Source organism: Formica exsecta, unplaced genomic scaffold (genome assembly GCF_003651465.1).
Source record: "Formica exsecta isolate Colony F162 unplaced genomic scaffold, ASM365146v1 scaffold90, whole genome shotgun sequence".
NCBI classification, from domain to species: Eukaryota; Metazoa; Arthropoda; class Insecta; order Hymenoptera; family Formicidae; genus Formica; species Formica exsecta.
The window spans coordinates 959,264-981,489 of record NW_021853667.1 but is presented as its reverse complement, the minus strand read 5'-3'; the positions used below and the strand labels follow the sequence as shown (position 1 = coordinate 981,489).

The window sequence follows — 22,226 nt, the reverse complement described above, 5'->3', positions numbered from 1 at the left end:
TGTATTCGCGTAATATTGTTTCTTATTCTATTAATAATTAATAAACATATATATTACAATTCTTTATTTTCTCTCTATTGTATATTCGCGCGGTCAATGACCACGATCCAAAAATTTATTTCAAGGACGAACAGGGTCTATCTCTTATGAAATATTTTGCATGTGAGAAATGTAAATGATAAATATTATTCATGAAACAATACTAAATAGGAAATCAGGAAATGATTTACAGGAATTATCCAAAATCTATTACAAGTTTTTGAAAGGTTCTTTGGTATTGAAACAATTCGACATACATATTTAAAAGAATCTAACCTAATCTAACTTGCCGATCCGGGATAAAGAGAGAGGGAAAAAATAGGTTACAGTGACATGTACCCATATGTTTGAAAGTGCAACTTTCACGCCGAAAAATGCACGAAATGTGCGATTGAAGATCGTATAATAACACGTCTTGTATTATTTTTTGGATAAAATTCCCGCTACTCGAAAATACTCGTCGATTTCTCCATGTTTAGGAAATCTAACCTTGAAACTGTATACAGAAGAAAAAAGTTTTTTCGCAGAAGAAATGTTGAAACATTTAATTAGAAGAACGAGATATTTGATCAGCAAACAGATTGTCAGAAAGTAAAACAAATTATTCACAAGAGTCTGTGTGATTTTAAAGCGATTTTACTCGCGTGTTGAAATGTTTATTGTTGTTAACAGTCTGTCAAAAATTGATGTGCACAATGGGGGAAGTAAATGTGTGTTTTCAAATTGACACTGACAATCGTGAGAATTTCTCATCCGGCCTTGCATTTCACGCCTTCAGAAAACAGAGGGATGCCTTTTACGATATATTGAGAATTTGGGAAGAAAATCACTTGGTGCCAGGATGGGTGTTTCAGATTGCGTTAGGTGGCAGGATACGAAGTATGTTGACGATGCACAATGACTCTACCAATTATTACCACATTGCTAGGTTATTTAAATCACAACTATTGATATCGTGCATACAGAATAAACATCACGTAAGTCAAAAGCTATTAGTATTCTTCGTTTCATGGTTATAACAAGATCTTTAGATTATGAAATAATTGTATAAATTTCAGGATGATGTGGTGGATGACGAGAGTTTGAATTTTCTGAAGTCCTTGAAGCATGTCAATCCTGAAAAATTAACTCAACTCAGTAAAAGATTCATAACTCCTTTGCCGTCCCAAAGTCAAATTCTTGGTCCTTCATTTCCTGGCATGCAAGAATTTTTTAAAGATTTTATATTACATGCAGTTCATCCAATATTTTACACGCATCTGGAAAATTGTTTTATATACGAGATAATAGAATTAAATAACACCCAGTTTGCTAATAGTGAAATAGAAGACTCAGGTATGCATTTTTTATTATTTTAACAATAGCTTTGTAATACGTATAAGATTTTAGAAATACAATGTTCTCCTATTGCTTTTGCAGAAACAATGGTTGACGAACAAACACAAGAAAATTTTATTACTTGTTTAGCTAGCTTGAGGCTTCTTGCAAAAGTATTAGGACTTTTAGTTTCATTGCCATACAGATCTGAATCTAATACTACTAAAGAAATTATAGCAACACAAATAGAGATAAGAAGCAAGGTATTTGATGAAAATTGTAAACGAATGCTGAAAGCTGTGTGTTTTATTTTATTAATTCTTAATAATATTTGCAATTATTTTATTTTCCAGGTTTTACCATCATTAAATTTACAAGCATGTCTTCAAAATGCTATAGTTGAAGGCAAACTTTCGCTGACGATACCTTGGATGGTTAAATATCTAGCCATGATGGATACAGTGTCGCTTCGGCTGCCGTATTACAAACAGATCTTAGAACTATTATATTATATTTATCATGCTATCAATCAGACCAATCTTTCTGCTTCTGATAGCTCTATTTCCCAACAAGCTGCTGTGTTGCTTAAATCAAGTTTGTGCTGGTTATTTGAATTACCAAACTATCCCAAGGATTTCCACATTGCCTGGCAGAATACTTGCAAAATTAAAGAATTGAAGAGTCTCAAACAGGTGGAAAAGTTCTCTGAAAAGAGAAAAAACTCACATTCCGCGGATTGTGCGGTTCCCGTTAAATGCAATCTCGATAAATTAGATATAATTACTGATCGAACGATGCGTTCCTGCTGTTCACGAATAGAGTCGACTCTCTCCGTGTTTCATGGGAACGGCACGAATTTGAGTATCAATACCAATAAACATATTACACCCGTTACCAGTCAGTTGCGTAAACTAGGAGGCAGTACTCGAGCGAAACACTTAGAAGTATGTATATTATTAGTATATTTATATTTTTAACATACATATGCATTGCTGTATTACATTATTATATATTTGACAATCAATATTTGATAATCTGTGTATTATATAAACGATATTTTATATTTATATTATTGTAATTTTTCATGTGGTAGTTGCAATTGGAGGAAGCTTTTTTCCATGGTCAACCGGCTTCCACTCGGAAAACTGTCGATTTCGTTTCTGAAAGAGTTGCATCTACCTGTGTGAAGTATATATGCAATACCATGTTAGCCTCTTCGCGAGAAACAAATTTAATTTGCTTCAGAAGACTTTTGGCACATAAACATGTCGAAAAAGACTCTGACGAGCGGAGTGAAATATCGATGAGCTACTATAATCAATTTAAGGTAACATGTTCGCATGTTTATAAGGAAATTTTTTTTATGTTACGTCGATGTAATAAGATATTAAATTGCGTTTTGATATTCAGGCTTCGCTCTTGAGTGATATAAATATGTTAGCGAATAAAGTATCGAAAGATTTGAAAGATCAATGCGAGCAAACGATTCCGCCGATTTGCGAGACGCGAATCGCGACATCAATAGAATCTTTACTGGCGGAAGATTCTCTGACAGCAGTCAAAGAAATGTGCATAAAGATTGCGACCAGAATGGCGATGGAACGAATAAATCAGTGGATTCAATCACATATTGTTGGTGGTTCCTTATTTATAAAGGATATGGAACTTGAGATTAATAGATTTTTCCGGAACAATAGTCCTATGCACTCCAAGCAAGAGAAATGTCACAATATAGATGCTCCTAGTCCCACTGATGTGATAGATGAGCTTCGGGTAAGCTTATATCTATCATTTGAATTGGAATAAAAAATTTATGTGTGACATGATAATTCAGCTATCTGAATATGTTATATAAATTGATACAATATATATATTTTTCCAGGCAACAAAAATATTGGCTTATGTCATTTTTAAAATTCATAACTTTTTAAGTTATTAGTATTTGAACACATGTCTTTTGTTTCTGTTTATAGGGATTAATATGGCACATACTGGATAATCACGGCGTGGATTTACCTATGACATCTGTATTGAATATTTTAAAGAAACTGTATCAAGTTTTTGATCAAAGAGGTGATCTATTACCAGGACCACAAAAAGTTTTGTCTTATCTCAGTACCGACTTCGCGTTATTTTTAGGTATGTTTATAAAATAACATTGAAATGCCGAGAACAATGAAATTGAACCATCATAATATTTCGCGTTTTTAGTTGCCTACAGGACGGATCTTTTCACGCAAGAAATCCAGGACAAATTGATTAAAATATGGTCATCAAACGGTCTGACAGATGACGAAACCGATTCACCCATGAACAGACTCTTATGTTCCAGAAATATCATGTTGTTGGCGCAACCGCAAAATGACACGATATGGCCGATCTTCGGCAAATTTCTGAGAAAATTGTTAGAAACAAACATACTTGACGGAGACAGTTTGAGTGATCAGTGCGTAGCTTTATTCAGACAAGATTGGCCCATAGTGAGTACATGTACAATGTAATATTACTTATTAATGATTTATAATGTCTCACTAATATCAATCTTCTTGTTTGCAGCCATTGTTGAAACTTTTATCAAAGTGCCTGAACGAAGCTATCGAGGGTTATAAAGCTACCGACGAGGCGACGGAGAAAGTCAAGTACCTTCTTGGCTGGGTAGCGGAGACATATCACGAGATTGAATTTTGCAACGATTACAGTTTATAGACTGACGCATAGTAGGAAGTTTATGATACTGCGATAATCGGAAAGTACGACTGTTTAAATAATTTTCTGTAAATATAATTACCGCGTCTCTCCTCTATATATATATATGTATATTGTCGTAATTTGTCGAATTTTTAAGTGATACGAGGCATCCTTGTTCTGTATATGTTCAAAGATGCGTACGTACAATCTGCGGGTGTATCGACGAATATTTTACGAGAAAGAAAATAAATTCTAATTTTTTTGTATATGCGACAGTTATATTAAATATATAACAATATATTTTATAGTTAACGAATATATATATATATCACAATGTCCCTCTGTGTTATTCCCGTCGTTTGCGCGTGTACACATCGAGATAACTTGTCAAGATCGGTACGAGGCGCGACTTTGTCAAAATCTTGCTATATTGGATGCACTTCTTGCTACATTGAGTTTGTAGCTCCCCTTTTGTTTTTAGCAAGTTAGGTTTTATTTCATTCCATTCCTGCGACTCCGAATATACCCGTCTATTACTTTTCCATCCCATACAATCTGATTAATATATCTTCAATTCGGCAGATAATTACGTAATGAGATACGCGTCTTTAAAATCTTTATTGTCGAATCACACGCGAATCAATTCATTCAAAAGTTATCTCGCTTCAAACTCTGTATCTTTTCTATTATTAGATTAGTATTATTTAGATTGTGTCTGAAGTAAATGAAATATTAATAAATAGTTGATATCAATCACTCGAGACAATTAAAATTTTGTTGAACAACCTGTTCGTTAACAAAAGTAATAAACCTTGTTGGACGGTTTTGTCGACAGGACTGGCTAACTGCCTAACTTGTTAATAAACAAATTAACTCTCACCGCTGTAACAAGTTGTGTTCCATCTCAATTAACATATATTTAACCTACACACATTCGCTCTAAGAGAGAATTAATGTTTAGCTGTAACAAGTTGTGTTCCATCTCAATTAACATATATTTAACCTACACACATTCGCTAAGAGAGAATTAATGTTTTAAAAAAATCATATTTTGGTATGTGTCGTAGCTTAGAGTACTCACGCCTCCGCAATTCATTGTCCCGAGGGTGCTTTTCCATCTCTCCAAGGTAATATAACGTGCACCGTTATCACTGCTAAGCACACAGGCTGCTACAGCTAGTATCAAGATTGGCTGTATAAATCTCGCGGGATCAAAGCATATAAGTAACTTATTAATGAAACTCCGTGGAACCAAGGTTAGCAAACAATTCATTATATTATACATAATCATTTTTTATTATTATACAAAAAATAAATTATTATTTTGTAAGAATAATTTATTGGTACGTCCTATGTTCTATATATTTGTAACTTATAGAATTTTATAAAGAATAAAATTTTATGTTGATTCTCTCTCTCTAATTTCAGCTTTCAAGTTATATTTTTTGCGTAGAGAGTCTCTCGAAATAAGCATGCCGGTAATCCACGGAGATTTAGTTTTTTTGAACGATCCTGTTACGCTCTCCCCGTCGACACATTGTCACGACACAACGGGGATGGTTCTTTTGTCCTTTTGAAATTGGGTCATCTACCTCTGTTCCATTACCATAACTCTCAATGGTCGTCCACCCTCTCATCCGATGGCGGTACCTAATCTCGGCTCGTTGCTTGTGAATGATCGCAAATTTTCCTCGTAAGTAGCAGATAGACATTTTCTATCATAATTTATTCCGTAATCATCTATTGATGGATATTATGCGGGAAAATTGATGTCTTATTCAAAAGGAAAAACACATTTATAATAATTGTATCAATAAAAGAATATTTAATTGTTTTATATTATGTGCAATGTCATCAATGGTGTAATTTCTAAAATTATCATATTATCCAATGATAGAATCAATAATCATTATTTTTTAATAATTTTTGATTGAATATTAAATGCGCAAGCTGTTATTATTGTAATTATTTATTTTGATTTATTTTTATAATCATTATTTATTTATTGAAAGATGACAATGTTATATTATAATTCAAAGATATAATTATTATCTTTATTTTTTCTGGTTTTTAATGACAAAATATATTTTTATATAAAATATAATTTGGTTATTATTAAAATTATTCAAAACTGATTTAAATTTACATTAAACATGAAATTGATTTAATTTAATTTGAAATTTTACAAAGAATTATATATTGGTCAACAATTTTCATTCGCAATGTGTTATACTGGTGATTTCAATTATTTGTGTACGTTTGTTACGAAATATTTTTATTGCCGAATTGGATTGCTCTCTGTTTACAATTTTTGCGCTGTTAATCCCTCGCAACAAATAATTAATCTTAACGTACAATAGTGTACATTATTTTTCTCAGAAATTTCAAAACATTTTTCATTTTTTTCTTCTATCTAAAAAATTTTTTCCGATTTCAATAAATCCGTCCCCGAAGAAGTTAAACGGAATATAATTTCGGAAATAAAAAGGAAGAAAAACATGCATACTCGTCTTGTATACATTCACCGTAGGATGTCCGTTCCCTCCTTTGGAGAGATTGGGGGAAACTTCACGCTGTACAGTTGCGCGTGTATGTCATGCGCGGCGCAGTTCCGCGCGCGCGTTCGCGGAGCGCGAACCGATCGTAGTCGCAGTCGCGGTCCGCGGGCCGTTCGCGTTCGTTCTCGTGCTCGTCATCTCCGAGCGTCGATGCCTGTTCTCGTTCGCGATCATCTACGATCGAATCAATTACTTGAGGAATCGATTCGCGTTGATTCCCCGCGCGATCGCGTCGCGACGCTCATCGTGAACACGATTCACTCGCCATTTCTTTCGACGACGCCGCGAAGGATCGGATCGAGAAAAGATGACTTCGAAGGAGAGCGAGTGATCGAGAAATGAGAACGGCAACTGCCGATCCCGGGAAGATCCTCGACGGGCACGGAAGCACGTGATAACGTAAAGCACGGTAAAAAATTACATCCAATTATTTTCGTTGCCGCGAGAATAGATGTCTCGATGTAGTAGAATGTTGCTGCAGTCGCTTTTGAATAGCGAGCATCCTCTGCATTGACGCCTCTTATCAGCGAATATTCGATTTCATCGAACGAAAAGTGCGTGAATCTCGTTCAGGTCGCGAGGGAATTTCATTAGGTATTTCGATTGAATTTTTCATCAAAATTGCAACCGCCATGTTTGCTAAAATTCGCGCGCCAATTTTGTCGCATAGCGAAGTTGGTTCCGCGTCTATCCGAGTAAACGAACTTCGGATGACGTCACATTTGACGAGGCGATCATTTAAATATTCTTACAACGATCGTTTTTCTTATTGTTGTGTAAAAACTTTTCAGGTAAGCGTCATCGGGGCTCGCGACGTTTGCGAGGGTGGAATTTCCCGGTGTAAGGAACACCGCGGTCTTCGTTGAGACCGAAAGCGAGTAACAAAGGAAGCGATGAATTTGGACGAGCGGTGAGACGTCGATACCTAGCCCTAACCGTCTCGCGGTGGCAAAGTGATAACGGTCGGAAACGAATCTCCCTTGGATCTAAGGCGGCGTACGTGCCGGCCGGTACCGGCCTTTCGTCAGAGCACGCGAGAAGTTTGTTTCACGTGGCTCGTGCGTAAATCATCGCATCGAGAAATGTGATCCGACCCAGCTGCAGCCGCCCCTCGATCCATCAAATTCTGTAATTTTGACGACGCATCTCCATCGAGCACGTAAGGTAAATTTTTTAAGCTAAGAGAGGGAGAGAGAGAGAGAGAACAACAGAAATATATACTCGAATTTTAATTATTCTGATATAGCAAGATATAAAAATAAATTGTATATGTATTAATATGTATTAATATGTATAAATTGAGAAAGTTATACATGTCCTAAAATTCGCTCACAATAAAGGGAGAACGAGTGAGATAAAATAGTTTTTATAAAGTATATTTATGGAAAATCATATTTATCCATTATGTTGAAAATGCATAATTTTAGAATTTTGCAATAATCGTTAATCGATATTTTACATATTTAACGCAAAAAGCTAAAAGTATTTCTATATTTTAATATTTATATAGTCTCTAAAATAATATTATAATGATAGATATATGTCGATCATACAAATTTTAATTCGATATTTTCTTTTTTTTATATTTGATAATTTGTTAACGAAAATGAAAAGGTAATTAAAGAATATATTTATAAGAGCGTTTTAAAAAATTTTTTTATAAGATGATTTTTTTTATAACTACTATGTATATATATATAAGATATACTTTAATCTATACATAATTTATTTAACATGCAGATTCTAAAATGATAAGAGATTCTTTATATTAAATCCGCTTTAAACTCATTTTAGATGATATGAATGAGTCGCGATAAAATTTTCAACATTTTATTTATGATTTCATGCAACATGTAATATAGAAAATATTTGAAGAGAGACACATCTCAAAGTATACACAAAATTATAAATAGAATTCTATTATGAATTCTGCCGCAAGTTATAAATCGTCTAAAATGTCAGATAAAATTTCTTTCGATAGAATAAAACGCATTCCGATGTTCAATTTCAATCAGCGTGACGACGCGCTAAATAAATATGAGCAGTATTTATTTTTTTCCATAAGCAAAGTTTCGAGAACTCAAGGTCTATGTACATGTCAAGGCGCGATAAAATTTTGCTCTCTTCTATTAAAAAATCATCGTATTTTGTCGTACGTTCGTTGCAAGGCGGAATTATGCAGTCCGATAAACCGGTGCATCCGTCGTTTATCCATTGGCCGCGATTCGCTATAAATACACTGTGATCCGGAAATACCGCGGAAAGTTGAGGCACGAAACAAAGTAAAACGACGAACGGATATCGACTCGTGTGAACGTACATCGAATGTAACACAGAGATAAATATTCGATATTATTTGCCATGTACTTTTAATATGTGTTTCAGCAATCGTTGAGACAACTGATTCTTGACACATCATGGAATGCCATTTAAGCGTTATCACGTAGTCAGCAACTGGTGTTAATTGGTATAGTTAACGCGACATGCCCCAATTCGTACTTTGCGATCGATTGCTCGAGTGGATCACGTTCGCGATGCATCAGATATGTTGACGTCTCGTATGTGCGTGTATCTCGAAATTATATTATCTCACAGAATAGAGAACAATCTCTGCCTGTTAACAACTAAACAAGCGCATAGATTAGAATGATATACGAATCTCTCTTTTTTCTCTAATGAAACTTAATTAGTTTTAATTCTTTGCGATCTAAAAAGATTAAAAGAAATTAATCGATATTAATTTTTTATTTATTTATTGTTTTTATTCTGATATTAACAACGTATAACATTTTCTGAAAATTCTAAAAGCTATACAGGTACATGTAAAAATTTTAATTTTTTATTAATTTTAATATGTATTTTCGCGAAATTACGTCTCTAAATGTCATTAAAATATATAATATTGAAAATTAAAAACAATAATTAAAATAAATTTGACATCTAGTTAGGAATAAACAAGCTTTATATTTTTTAAAGAAATATTTACCGTAATAGAAGAAAAATAATTAATTCCGGAACAATATGTATAATTTATATCATGTTAATTATCGAAATGAGTATAAAGAAAAAGCAGGAAGAAAGAAAAAAACTTGCAAAGGAAAATATTATGCAAATATTAATTATACGCACGTGTTATTCTTGCAACGCGCGACAGAAATGAAATTTTATACCAGCGAGAGAGAAGACATATTTTTGCGCGCGCTTTCACATCGTGAATGCCGAATAAGGGCCGGAAGCCTGTTAACGTTTCGCAGTAGTTTCGGCGTTGCACATTCTATCCCAAGAGAAGGCATCTTAAAATTCGCAAGATATGGGTGATGAATCCTTCTTCTCTAAAGTACATTGTCGTAGAGAAAGGAAAGTCGCGTTAAATACAAAGTCTATCGACTATCGCGTTCAATTAGCGTGTGAGATCAAAATTTTGAGGTACAGAATATAATTTTAACAAAATAAATGAACAAGAAGTTTCACACATTTTTGTGAATGTTTAATGTAATTAATAATTACTTTATATCAATTCCGCTCTTTCTCTCTTTCTCTTTCTTTTAAACGATGTTTTCTGTTTTATTTATATTTATATCAAACAAATATTTTGTATTAGTTAGTGAGAATGTAGTGTTAATATTAATTTAATAACAAATTTGGTAATGTATTATTAATTTGAGGATATATTTTACATAGCTTATAAAAACATTTAAAATGAACGTAGACGATAATTGAATAATGAACAGATGTGTAAGAAATACATAAAGGAACGTTTGCGCTGCTCGCGCGAAATTTAGATTATTAACTGAGAACTTTAAAACGGTTGACTCAATTAAAACTTGATGGTTGAACAAACAACTTCAAAATTAGCGCGTCATGCGCGGTGTATTATTAATTTTAAAAAATCTTATTTATTAGACAGTTTGCGAGAAAGATCGATTAATTCGCCGTTACGTGGGATCTCTTTTTATCCATATATCGTTGCTCAAAGTTGACAATGCAAATATTGTGCTCACACAATTAACAAGTTAATTACGTTTCATTGGTCAACATCGTCGTCGAGTATAAGCACATTTTATATACACTTTAGCATACGTTCGTGTTTTAGCGAAATTTGCATACATAAATTATAAAACAATACACAATGGATTTCAGGCGATAGAACCAATTCTGTTCAGGCAAATAAATGTTTGTTAAATGTAATAAATATGTATACATTGTGTAAAACGCATAAAGTCTTTTGATTTCAATTAATTATGTTACTGAAAATATGTCATTGGTTAATGCATCGTGAAATGCATCAAAAATGAAATACGCTTGTGATCTTTCTCTCATCCAGAATTTCAGTTCGTGATGATAATTTCCGGAAAATAAAATAGAAACATCGGAATATATAAATATTATATATATAATTTTAAAAAGATTTTTCAAATATAATAAAACCATTATATTTTTATTAAGCATATTTCTCATATTAAAAAACAATTGCTTTAAATCTGACCTAAAAATGATTATTTTAATGATTAAAATCCGTGATTTGATTATATTTATAAATTAATATCTTATTCTTGGGATATAAGTTTATTGGATACGTTTATTTGAGATATAAGTTTATTTGGGGATTAGTCTTATTACGTAGGTTCGTAATTACATCGGTTAATCTTCGTCTTACTTGTAATGCTCACACTTTTTCTCTTTGCAACATTCAATCGTACGTTGGCGGGATCGGTGATATGGACAACGTCTTAAGCCGACATACGCTAGACAGTGGAGCAAATTGAAACAAGTCCGGCACTCCGGAACTCGACTCGGATGAGTCGAGATCGCGGTTTGCATTGCTCCGACAAGCAATTTGCGGAGAACCGTTCGCAGAGAGACGACAAGCAATACGCCCCGCGGCTAATTGCTTTTATCGCTGATTGAAATTTACGAGCGTCAGAAGTGTTGTAAACTTGATACCGTAACTTTCATTCTGCACGCATCGGAATAACTGTTAATATTTTGCCAAGGATATGTCGCTGCTCACAAATTATTCTTATTTGCGATGATTTACTCGTGGACTCGCGTTTTTTTTTCAAAGATACTAAGACACATACATGGAGTTTTCCTCGAGGGATTTATAATGCGAAACATGAGAAAAAATTTTTTAATTTTTCTCATACAATTAATGAAATTTCCATTTTTTATCATTAAGCTAGTTTTTTTCATATAATCGAAATATTCTAAAAATACTCTGTATTTTATTATGGTCTTTAACTTATTTTCTACATATAGTATTAAATCTTTCTTCTAATTATTGAAAATTTGCAGGAAAATTTAATTATGTTACAATCTCGAATGAGATAAAACGGTCATGTGTTATATTTTACATTGTTACATAGAATTTTTTCAAAGAAGTAAGATATTCTTATAACGGGAAAATAAAATTGCGATATTTTATACACGATATTTTCTCTTGGCTTGGTAACGTTAGAGCCAAGGTCTACCTTCAAGATTGTCCTGATATCGTCTAACGCGGTATAACAGTAAAACGAGCAGCGGCCCGAATATATTACAGACGGCTGTTGCCTCCGGTGAGATAATTCTCTGATATTTAGCATTTCGAGTTGTCAAAACCCATCCGCGAGAGTTAACGGTCTTCGTCGCTAATTAAAATTTGCGATGGTGGAAGCCGAGATTATCGCGGTTTTTCCGGATTGCGGTAAACGTTTATTCTCTTTCTTTAGTTTAACGGAGGTAACCGGATAAATGGCAAAAGTATTTACATTGCTATTCGCATTAATTTAATTTAAATTAATTAAATTTGCTTTCTATCTCTCGGTTATCCACTTCTTCCTTTAATTGAACATGCGGTAATTAAAATTTCGAAAGCAGATGGCTCTTCCTTATGTATGTAAATTATTTTCCTTTCTAATTGTATTGTCTTTATATTTGCCTTTCAATTTTGAGTTTATAATTGGATTTATCTTGTTGCAGATGTTAGCATAACGGCGACATGGAGACGTTATATACTGGAGCGATTCATGGCTTTCCGCAGCCCGGCGGCGGAATAGCTAATGGCGTTTCCACGGGAATCGCCAGTTCCTTCGACCAGGACGGCGTGTTGAGTCTCATCGTCGTCCTCGGGGGAAGCTTGTCCCTAGTGGCCCTGGTATTCGCATTCATCACATACAGGTAAGTCCAGCTTGAGACAGACAAAGCGTTCGTCTAATATCCCGATATTATGGAATTTCTTTGTGAAAAAGATATGTATGTTAAAAGATATATTAATTATTGTAGAGTAAAATAGAATTATTATATAATATATGTATACATGCGCGTGAAAGAATATAATAATTTTTAAAATCTATTTTATTTTATTATGTATATATAACAGTTATTCATAAAATATTCATAATGTCGGTAAAATTAGAAATTGCATCTTTGTTTTTTTTTATTTCTCTCGCGGCAAATTTATTGCGCGAGAGATATTTGCTTTTGTATTCTGGTTGTTTAATTATTACTACAGAAAGAACAACTTAATTAAAAACGCGCAGATTAATTAATCTCTGAAGCGTCCTCTGCTCGATACACTTCCCCTGTTTTTGCTACGTTCGGATTAATCTTTCATTATTTATTTACTTGTTTCACGTTGTTTTATTCGTATCTTGGCAAAGAATTTAATGCGATTGCAGAGTTAAATTAATAATATCGTATTCCTATCATATCCCCAATTCTCTTAAATCTTTTTTAAAATTAAAATGTAAAAATAAGTAAGTTGTACAAAAATTGAAAACGTCTCACGATTTAATCACGATCGAGATAAGCCAATGGCGTGTTCAAAGGCATTTTGTAAACTTGTATAGCTCCTGTTGCGCTATATTTTGTAAAAATGTGCAGCAATTTATCCCGGAAATCGGTCAGGAAGTTTGGTCTTACGCCGGTCACGTCTTCTATTTTATCCGTTATTTTTGGCACGTTGGCGATTTCGTTCGCGGTTTTTATGGATCGCCGATTCACGAACCACAGGGTGCTAATCGGTGTATTCTTACGTCGAAAGACGATACCGCCGGAATACCAAACAACTTTGTGGCCTTCTTTTGTAATCTCGCTCTCGTCTTTCGAAAGGGTATTTCTTTTCTGCGTTTTTCCTGCGATATAATTTCTCAATATCGTACTTATGGCGCGACTTCAGAATTTTTACCTCGCCAATAATCGAAAAATCGATGACTCGCACTTTTGTTATAATGACGTTTCGACCTTTACCTTCGAACGCGAATTAAATCGTCGGTGAAGGAATAAAAATGTTGCATAGCAAGCGGAGAAAAATCAGACAGAAAGAGAGAGAGAGAGAGGAGAGGGAGGAGACCAAAAAAGAAGAGAGAGAAAATTTCATGATCGATCATGGTCTATCGTGGAAATTGCCAGGAAATGGGAAAGCGCAGCCACGATGTTCCCCAACGCGCTTGATTCCAAAAGAGTCGACCGTCCGGCGATCTTCGATGTGGAAAAAAAAAAAGACTGGACAAAAAGCTACCGTCGCAAATGGCGTCGATAAAACGCACTGAACTTCGACACTTTATCCCATTTTTCTATCAAATGTAAATTCTTCCCATATATTACGTTTCCGTGAGATTTCGATATATCGCGAAAAACCCTGCGTATAATAAGAATGGTCACTTCTATTAGAAAATATCTATATTTTTCTTTCGAGATATCTTGACAAGGATATTTATATAAGTGTAAAATATTGTAATAATAGCTCAGTTGATAGATCTTTCGATTTTTTTTCGAGTTGTTAGATTAACGCAGAAGCGAACATCGTGAAAATAAATTGCATACGTTCATCACGGAAAATTTAAAATTTTTCGCCGAATTATCCATCAACAGGTTTCCATATATAGTATTTTGAACTTATAAAGCTTTTTTGTTGCTAGTCGCGAGTTTGCCGAGTACCACTATCTTGACTTTCATCTCCATAACGCGAACTGTTTATTATTCCCACAATTTTGATAAATTATTATTATCTTACTTTTAGAGTAGATATACGATTATAATATTTTGCTAACATTATTACTAATTGTATTTTTCTATTAATATAACCATTTATTATTTTATTTAGCAAATTACTTTATCTATAAATTCGAATTTCTCAAGTGTCTACAGTCTACGTATATATTTTTGAAAGTCAATTTCGACAGCTTGCTTTTTTTATCGCTGATAAAACATTATACTGCGTCAAGAACATAAAGCCACTCCTCAACCGCAACTTATATATTTATTTTTCTTTAATGGAATTTTATATCTTCAAAGATCTCCCTCACTGTGGCTAATTAGATTCGTGACAGGAATAATTTCACGCGCGAAATATTATATTTTCTTAGATAAGAATACGTGCGCGAAGAAGAGCCGTTTAATTAGTCGGCAGGATAAACTAATCAAATCTCGTGTCTGTAATAATAATAAAACCGCTTTTCTCTTTCTTTCTTTTTATTTTTTGTATGAATTTTCTCTTCACTTTCTCTCTACATTTTCCAGAGAAAACAGGGTTCGCTCACGTTCGTTTATTTGCGCTATTGTATCGAACGATATTTCAATATTCCGTGAATGAATTGTTATTTTTCCATTACTATGTTATCTATCAGTGTTTTCATTTCCTTTTTTATTATTTTTTCTACTTATTGCTATTTTATTTAATTTCTTTCCTCGTTGTCGAGAAAGAGATATATCTTTTACGCTGCACTCTTGATTGTGTTATTTTACGATTATCCTTATATGCATTTTAAATTATGATTCTCGCGCGTTGCGATGTTACATTACGCGCGGGTTTTATATCTTTTACGAGAGATAAACCGAATAGTATAACCGGAATGTTCGACCTTGTTACAGCGATTCCGTCTCTTTGATGGCGTTTTCGCGCGAATTGTTCGCGGTCGCCGCGAAATTCATACTGATATTTAATCAGTGCTCAATGAGATATTCAGCGCGTATTGAATATCGCTCATTGATACCACTTGTTATCTCGTTCATCGCGACCGGCGTCTGACAGCTCTCAGAATTGACCTTCCATTACGATGTGATTCTGCGCGTTTTGCATAATTTTCTTATATATATAACTTTAGTTTCATTTTATTGCATATAATTATGGAGTTATGTAAGCGATATAAAGACTCGGTTATCAAAGTCAAAACTTAAATAATTAATTTTCTTTAATATGAAAAAGATAGGATGGGGGAAAAAGTTATTTTATTGTGTTGTTTAGCATTGTGCATGATAATAATTACATTTGCAATAATAAGATTAGGAAATTATTATATTATTAAATGGTTATCCGTAGATCCTCATAGGATTAAATTAACAAAGAGTTACTTGACGCCAAATAGTTAAATTATTTAATTTATTTTTGATTGTGAAATAAAGTAATTATTGGACTTTAGGATTAAATAGTGAATGGCGAATGATAGAAATAAAATTATATTTAATTACGATTACGAAGATTACGTTACTCCGAATTCGAGTAAGGGAATATTTGAGAACGGAATAAAACTGAATACCGTAATATTTGAAACGTAATATTCCATAGAGACATTCAAATGGACAGTGTTTTAATTTCCGTTATTTCGTTACGTGACTGCGTGAGAGCTCAGCGAATGTATACATGCACATATATACGCAGGTATGAGCTTTAAATAGAGGCTTTTTGCGAGAAACTATTGTGGAGAACGAGATTACGATGTGCATTCAGTAAGCTGCCCGTACATTATAATAGTTACAAATTTAATGCTTCCATTTCGAGCGCGTTAATAGGTTAAGCTCACCGCACAATACCTTGTGAAAATTTTTAATTAAAAGCATTTCCCACACATACACACACATTCGGATTTTCCGGTATTATTACACGACAGTAACGATGATACATAGTATAATAGATGTCTCTCTCTCATCCGTTGACATATAGAATGAAAGTAATTAAATGCGCAACCTAATCCTACTAGCATGCATTAATGGGATAAAATTCTATTAAGTAGACATTTAGAGACCCGCCAATTTCATTTTAATACGACAGGGCAAGTATGAAAATTTTAACTAAAAGCTGAAGACTAGAATCTATTCTCCCACACACATACACAGTATCGAGAAATAATTGTATTAATATCTAAAATTAACCAAAGTTACCTAATTTTAATAGAGAGTATTAACAAGTTCAAATTTAATTAACTGTACATTTACCTTCACTCTATACGTGAAAGCATTTTGGTTTATTCAATATCAAAGTATATTAATTTACTGGATCTATAGAAATGAAGAATCACACGCTAAATTAAGCCTTGATAATGAAAATATTAATTGTTTGAAATTATATTAAATTTAATATATCGCTAATTTACTAATTTAATTTTAATACGAAGAAGAACGCGCGAAAAGAAACGATTAGAAAAGAGCCGATGTCCGACGAAACGATCGAAATAAATTGTAGAAAGATGTATGATATTTTCGTCAAGATATCTGCGATTAGCGGCGATTAAACGCCGTTATTGCAAGCCCGGCATGCAATTTCGCGCCCATTATTCATGCGCGTCGCGCGGGAGTCGCGGTTCGGCAGTCCTGCCACGATTATCCTCCAAATTTCCAAACGGGGGGGCTGATAATTCATACCACCGCTCGGCTTGCGCGCCGCATTATTCCGCATGGCTCGTTACAATCCCCAACCAATATTCTCACGGGACGTGCAAATTCATTTTACGATGTGCCCTCATTGTTATCGAAAAGCGTAGATCGTGATTGGTTGGTCGGTCTCTTGACTAATGATGTTAATTGTTACCTTCGTGAATTGTTACGATTGTCTTGCGCTCATAGAATAAAATCTTTCGGCGAAATTAATTGCCAGATACTAAGAAAATTTTCAGTAACAGAATTTGCATCTTTTATGTTATATTCAATAAAAAAGTTGCATTTATTTCTGTAAATAACATATTATGATTCATTATTAATGAAGGATTTGATTGTCTGCTTTTTAAAATAAATGTAAATTTGATATACAAGTAAAAATACATTTAATGTCTTTTTATATTAAAAATAAGATTGAACTTGATTTCCTCGATCTCGAAATTGCACGTTAAAGCGAGATTCGATCGTTAATTGGCTCCATCGTAATTGTATAATTAAGCCATTAGGCGAGGCCACGTCGCTTTATCGTAGGTCCCTTATTAGATACCACCGGTTAATTAAATGTTCGTACTCGGAAAGTCGAGCGGTATTGTGTTACATAGTACGGAAATTATGTTAAGCGGATGTTCATGTTCCGGCAAGGTGGGCGACTGCAATTAAGCGCATCTTGCGCCGCATTGCATCGAGCCGGAAGCGGGAGCGAGAGAGCGGGAATATCGTAGGCGGGAAACGGCGACGAGGGGGGCGGAAAGCGTTTAACTTCGTTTTCACGTTACCCTTGACGAGGTTAAAATCGCTGTGACAATCTATCGCCGGAGCAATATCGTTAAGCCGCCTATCGTTACACCCGATAGATTTCAGCTGGTCGTGCACCACGAAATTCATCTTTGTTAATGGACTGTCCCTTGACTAACAGAATACCGAGGGAATATCCGGTTGATACGCGTTGCCGTGCATGATGACGAGCCAATTTGTTCGAGAGGATTCGCTGCGACGCGGTGCACGACGTATAAAGAAGATTAACTTAGGACCGTGTCACGTTTAGCAAATTACATCGCGATTCTAAATCTAGTGTTATTAGATTAGCGTTATTATATTACCGCGTATGTCTCGACGGTTTAGTTTTTTTATTTATATCATATTCTTTTTATAATGTAGAAAAAATAAAACATCAAAAGCGTTGGAAATGATATAAATATAAATCACATTTTTAGAACAAAATTGATTTTTCATCGCAATACTTTGATTATATTTAAGGTCTTGAATCTATTTTGGCCGATTTATCAAAGCTTGGATTCGTTAAGAAAATTTATGATTTGTGACAAAATTCGGGACATAATTTATAATTCTATATGTAAAATATAAAGGAAAAAAATTTATGTAGAAATAAAATATACAAAACATATATCAGGATATACAAGCACGTTAGGATACGCAGTATATAAAATTATAAATAGATTCCTATCTTAAATTTCATCGCAAATTGTATCTAAAGCGGGCTTTAAAGTTACTTGTATAAATATTGTTTAAACAGTACAGGTTTTGTTCGCTGCTTATGTATTAATATTAACAAATTTCAAATTTTTGTTTCAAGAAAGGAAGCTCTAAATTTCAACGTTGTGTTACAGGTCGTATTTGTTTGAGGAAATTTGAGAGATAGCTTCTCAAATTCCCTCCTTGTTCTCCTCTACCTAAATTTACTACAATATATGCATCTTTGCTGTAATATTATTTTTTGCTCGAGTAAAAGGAGAGGTAAATTTATTCAGTAAAATTAGATAAATAATTTAACAATCTCTCTTTGTACATCATTATCGCGCGCCTCTTATATTTACACGTTAAAGCAATTTACGGTACATGAAAGGTACGAAAGGCGACGGCTTCCTATATATCCCCGTTAAAATGATTAACATATACTATGTAACGATGCGATGCCCTCGCGAGTGTCTCGGAAGGGTAATATCTTCTCTCCAATGTATCTCCGGATAATTCAACGGGCGTTTCCTTAATACGCTCGTCCCAATAACGGGTTATCAACTTGCCGCTTATTGTTAGATTACGTAATTTGTGTTTAATCTCCGCGTAATTAGCAACATACATCTTTAGTAGTTTGCCGCATTGAACAGGCGGTGATGATAGATGCATCTTGTAGCATTTGAATCATTAATCTATTTTGCGCGCTGCTATAATTTAGAGATACCTGTGTATATCGCAGTTTCATATAGTCCCCATCACAATTCCGCATCGTATCGATCAAATTATAAGTGATTGGGGAGTGATAATTTATTTATCAATAATGAATTATATCAGCGCATTTCAGAGAAAATAACATTAAAAACATGATTAAATGTGAGCAGTTGTTCTCGATTACTTTCATTATCTATGAATTTATAGTTTGACAATTGAAGAAGCAATAAAAATAATTATGTAAAATTTGTGTAATAAAAAAAGGGAAAGGGAGAATAGTCATATATAAAATCAAATTTGTATAGCTTGAATATTGCGGTAAATAATATATATTATTATTTAATACAGGAAATAATATACGTTATTATATATATTATTTAGTATTTATTATATAATATTATTATTTAGGAATATATATAATTATTATTCAGAAATATATATTCTTAAATGTTTCTCTAAATAATTTATTCGACAATTTTAAGATTCTTAAACATTCTTTGGAATATTTATCAAAAGGATTAATGGATTAGATTAATGGTCTCCTCACAATGCAAATGTCGCGTTCCGTGACATTTCTGTGGTCGTTCTTGCGCACTGACATCTGGCCTGTTAATCGCCTCGAAGCCGCGCTTTGAGGTGAGAGCGTTTAAACTCGTGAACTCCGAATGCGCGATTCTCGAACTCTAACGAGCCGCAATTGTGGCGACGCGCGATATCCGGATTAGTCTAACTTTTCGAATTTACAATCGCAGTCCCCGTTTAGATCCGTGGAGATGGATTGAGCATAGACCAGCTGGTCTATGTTTGGTAGGAAATCGATATTCGCGTACGTAATTATACGAAACACAATAGAGCATCATTACTGTGCGTAACGTACGTGCATTATGTGTAATTTTGAATTTTTTTTTTTTTTTTTATTAACACGCACTTCCGTGATTTTATCGTAGTTTTCTAGATAAATGCATTTAATATTAAAATGTGTGCTGACATTTTTTTTCAAAATTTGTAAAACATTTAAAAATTTATTAACAATATAATTGAGAGAGAGAGAACTCTATTAAAATTAAATATATTTTGATAAAACCGCATTTTTTCCCACTTTGTATATCTAAAAAAAATAGTTAATATTCCGAACTTTGTTCTTTTTTTCGTTTTTTATCTCACTCGTGTATCGCTAATTAATCAAACCCAGATGAAAGATGTACGTCAAACAATTAAATTCCTGTTGAATGTCGTCTCGGAATTAATCCAAGAGTATTGCTAATTGCTAATGAGTTAAACGTCAGTCGTTTCAACCGAACCAGCCTTCGCCCTCGCAGTTTCGCAACTTCGAAGACGGCGGCGGCGGCTCTCGTTATCCTCATCAGGGTGATTTAGGCGATTCGGTTGCCGACGAAGTTCAACCGCAATACCGCGTCGGTTGCGGTCGTGTTCACTCACAACAGAGTATCTCGAACAATGCGTAAATTGTCGAATCGAGTGAGAATCACGAAATTCGTAATTCACCAGTGTAAGATAAGATTTCTATTTCAAACTAGAGAGGTATTTATTTCGAACGGAAAAAAAATGTTGTGTCGTCTAAGATTTTCTTAAATTATTAATATAATAATATTGTCGAATGATTATTATAATCAAAATTTTCTCTTAAATTTTTTTCATACTTTATTAATAATTTTTTTGACGTGTAAAGAGACATAAATCCGAATTGGTAGTATTATTCTTTTCGAAAATACATGCTTTTAAGGTTTTCATTACGGGATACTTGAGGCAAACTGTATCGAACTTGAATGTTGGCTGTGCATCACGTAAACGTAACGAGCAGTAAGTTATTGTACATCACACTAGTTCGAAATAGATAACTAGTTACCTATTTGCCTATTTGAACCAGTTTGAAATTTCGAATCCATTCGGATCGTGAAGCGAGACCCAGTTGAAATATTTTACAAACACATGCTTTTTCAAACTGAATTCTTTCTTTAAATTAAGGAATTAAAGATAAGATTTTATAAGAAACGCACTTCTTACATAACATGTTACTTATTTGATTATGTTGCATTAATTATTATGTATTAACTACATCTCAGTATTTTAAAATTAGACTCGTACTAGATGGCTTTATTCTAATTAGTCAAATTGAAATGCGCGACGGATATTGTAGACCAATCATGTTGGTCGTGAAGCGTTAGGGTGTTGGTTCATTATGCTCGAAGCGTAATCATTTATTTAAATGTGACGCTCATGTCAATCCCATCGGCCATTTAATTAAATGCCATGGAGCATGAAAATTATTTTAGCGAGAGCTTGTGATAATACTACCGTATCACGTACTATTTTGCGCAATATACGGTAGGTATATTTATGCCCTCGGCATACATGCATTCCACGATTAATTGTGTTTAATGATCACGTTGTAAACAAACGATGTATGCCTGGCAAATATTCGGCGAAATTCTTAACGACAAAGGTACACATGATAGATATATTTTTGAATGGAAAAAATCAGAAATTCAAATCAATATTTTATATCGCGAAATTTATTTTTGTAGGAATAAATCTATATTTTTATTCGAAATAACGAAGCACACAGAAAATAAAAAAAGGAAAACTTTATTTTTATTTTGTACGTTACATTGTTATTTTTTGAAAGACTTTATCTTTGGGTCAAAATATCATTTAACTTTTGTGAATTCTACGTTCTGGGAACCATTAAATTTTATTCGAACTGAATATTAATATCTTCATAATAACGCGCGAAACGATCCCGTTTGCGGATTTTCATTTGCTGTAATTAATTACGTAACCACA

The 22,226-nt window shown here is 33.7% G+C and overlaps 2 protein-coding genes across 3 annotated transcripts in view; both read left to right on the top strand.

Moving 5' to 3' along the window:
* The first annotated feature begins 45 nt into the window (after nt 1–45).
* On the top strand, nt 46–4,353 carry LOC115244973 (codanin-1). 2 transcript variants are annotated; one of them, XM_029823008.1, is made up of 10 exons: nt 46–630; nt 712–1,016; nt 1,098–1,374; nt 1,459–1,619; nt 1,710–2,300; nt 2,450–2,683; nt 2,767–3,129; nt 3,330–3,495; nt 3,568–3,836; nt 3,913–4,353. In XM_029823008.1, the coding sequence occupies exons 2-10, from the start codon at nt 726–728 to the stop codon at nt 4,060–4,062; spliced, it is 2,502 nt and encodes an 833-aa protein (XP_029678868.1). In that variant the 5' UTR covers nt 46–630; nt 712–725; the 3' UTR covers nt 4,063–4,353. The 2 variants fall into 2 exon arrangements, with proteins under 2 accessions (XP_029678868.1, XP_029678867.1); XM_029823007.1 differs by having other exon boundaries at nt 46–1,016.
* Nucleotides 4,354–6,652: 2,299 nt separating this feature from the next.
* The window catches only part of LOC115244976 (latrophilin-like protein LAT-2), a 69,502-nt gene continuing 53,928 nt past the window's right edge, over nt 6,653–22,226 (top strand). The window contains exons 1-3 of the mRNA XM_029823012.1: nt 6,653–7,011; nt 7,394–7,766; nt 12,564–12,761. Coding sequence (XP_029678872.1) covers nt 12,583–12,761 — 179 coding nt within the window. The 5' untranslated portion in view covers nt 6,653–7,011; nt 7,394–7,766; nt 12,564–12,582. The remainder of the gene's footprint in view (nt 7,012–7,393; nt 7,767–12,563; nt 12,762–22,226) is intronic.